The sequence below is a fragment of the Bison bison genome, unplaced genomic scaffold (genome assembly GCF_000754665.1).
Source record: "Bison bison bison isolate TAMUID 2011002044 unplaced genomic scaffold, Bison_UMD1.0 scf7180017854624, whole genome shotgun sequence".
Classification (NCBI taxonomy): Eukaryota; Metazoa; Chordata; class Mammalia; order Artiodactyla; family Bovidae; genus Bison; species Bison bison.
The window spans coordinates 8,061-9,855 of record NW_011485197.1 but is presented as its reverse complement, the minus strand read 5'-3'; the positions used below and the strand labels follow the sequence as shown (position 1 = coordinate 9,855).

Genomic DNA, 1,795 nt, shown 5'->3' with positions numbered 1-1,795 from the left:
TCTTTTTTTAAACTTCTATGTATAAACAGCAAAGAGGACGTAAAAAAAAAAGTAGATGAGTCTTACCTTATATTTATGTAAAATTTCTTTCGTGAAGCCATACCTGAAAAAAACAATGGGATTTCAACTCTTTCACTGAATGTTGATAACTCCCACTTACCTGAGTCAAGTCATGCAAAAAAGCGAGTCCTTGACATCTTACTATCACAAGTATCAAGAACTCAAGCAACTAGACTTCAGTTGGAACTGTTACTTACTCAAGTCTTTGCTAGGCACTATGGGAAAGAACAAAGGCAGCTGATGACGTCATCCCTACCCTCAAGGAGTTTAGAGTATAGCTGGGAAAAGAAGATAAATTTTCATGAAACCAATACAAGACAACTTAAGAAATATGTGGTGGGCACCCATGTCTGAGTACTGCAAGTATTCAGAGATGTGTGCTGTGGCCACTGAGGGAAGGTGTGTGGGAGAATGTTTTTCATTTAGATAGAATTTCTCAGACATCCTATACCTTATGGTAAATGAATGATTAGGAGGGAAAAAAGACCAAACAAAGACAAAGAAAAGCCTAGAAGGTAATAAGTTGGTTCTTAATACTCTCTCTGACATAGCTCATGTAATGGTATTGAGCGTTTTAATAAAAAGTATCAGGAAGTTTAATGCCTGAATAGCAGTCACTAAAAGGGATTTAATGATGAGATGTTTTTTCCAATACTTTCCTTGCCTTAAGATAATAATATATACCTTGAACACCCAACAAAGTGAAGTCAGAATGCAGCATACTCACTCCAGGTTTCCACACAAATCATGTCATGTGAAGCTTCTACAGTGTAACATGATGTTTCCTGAAATGAACTCAGTCCTGCCCATTCAACAGCACCTCAAATCTCAAATCAGCTTACCCCCAACTGAATTCATTATTCTCCCTCAGCCCACCTTTCTCCTCTTATCATGTTCCCAGTATCAGTGATATTGCAAATTCAACCTAGGAATCTGGAGGTCATCTTGATTCTCTCTTCTTTCAAGTCCTCCATATCATGTTACCAAGCCTTAAATCAATGCCTAAACTCCTCTTGAATCTATCTACTTCTTTGCTTCTCCATCTCCCAGTCTAAGTGAGAGCCCATCATCTATCTCTTCAACTCTTATATTTCCTACTGGCATCCCCATATCTATTCTTGTCCCTCACCAAACTACTCTTACTGCTGCATCTTACAACACAAATTTTATAATACTCTTCAATGATTTTCTTCTGTCCTCAGAAGAAAGCTCAAGTTCCTCTACAATAATTTCTTATGTCTCCAGCTCTATCAGGTACCATTCTGTTCTTCAGTTTATGCTTCTCCTATCTTGAATTTCTTTCAAATCTAAAAAGTCCTTTCTCAAGCTCTGCCTAAGTTGTCTCTTCACTGTGGAACACTGTTTCCCATCCACTCTTGCCATGGTCCTCTCTTGGTTTCCTAATTCATCCTTCAGGTCTCAGGCTAATGTCATATTTCTATGGGAGAACCTTCCAACCACCTCTCAGACAGGTTGGATCCCCCTCTTTACAAATTCATCACATTTGAAAAACCTGCTCAACTTGTGTCTTCCCTGCTAGACGTAAATTCTAGAAGGGCAGGGGCCATGTCTCTTTCAGTAACCATTCAGCCCTAGATCCTGAAGCTGAAGCTCCAACACTTTGGCCACCTGACGTGTAGCAGTGACTCACTGAAAAAGTCCCTGATGCTGGGAAACACTGAGGGCAGGAGGAGAAGGGGGTGACGGAGGATAAGATGGATGGATGGCATCACCA

General features: G+C 39.9%; 1 protein-coding gene across 1 annotated transcript in view; it reads right to left on the bottom strand.

Annotated features, from left to right (window-relative positions):
- The window catches only part of LOC105000987 (serine/threonine-protein phosphatase with EF-hands 1-like), a gene marked incomplete at both ends in the record, with an annotated part of 5,563 nt that extends 5,460 nt beyond the window's left edge, over positions 1-103 (bottom strand). Inside the window, one exon of the mRNA XM_010857105.1 lies at positions 67-103. Within this exon, the coding sequence (XP_010855407.1) occupies positions 67-103 (37 nt within the window). The remainder of the gene's footprint in view (positions 1-66) is intronic.
- Positions 104-1,795: the final 1,692 nt, after the last annotated feature.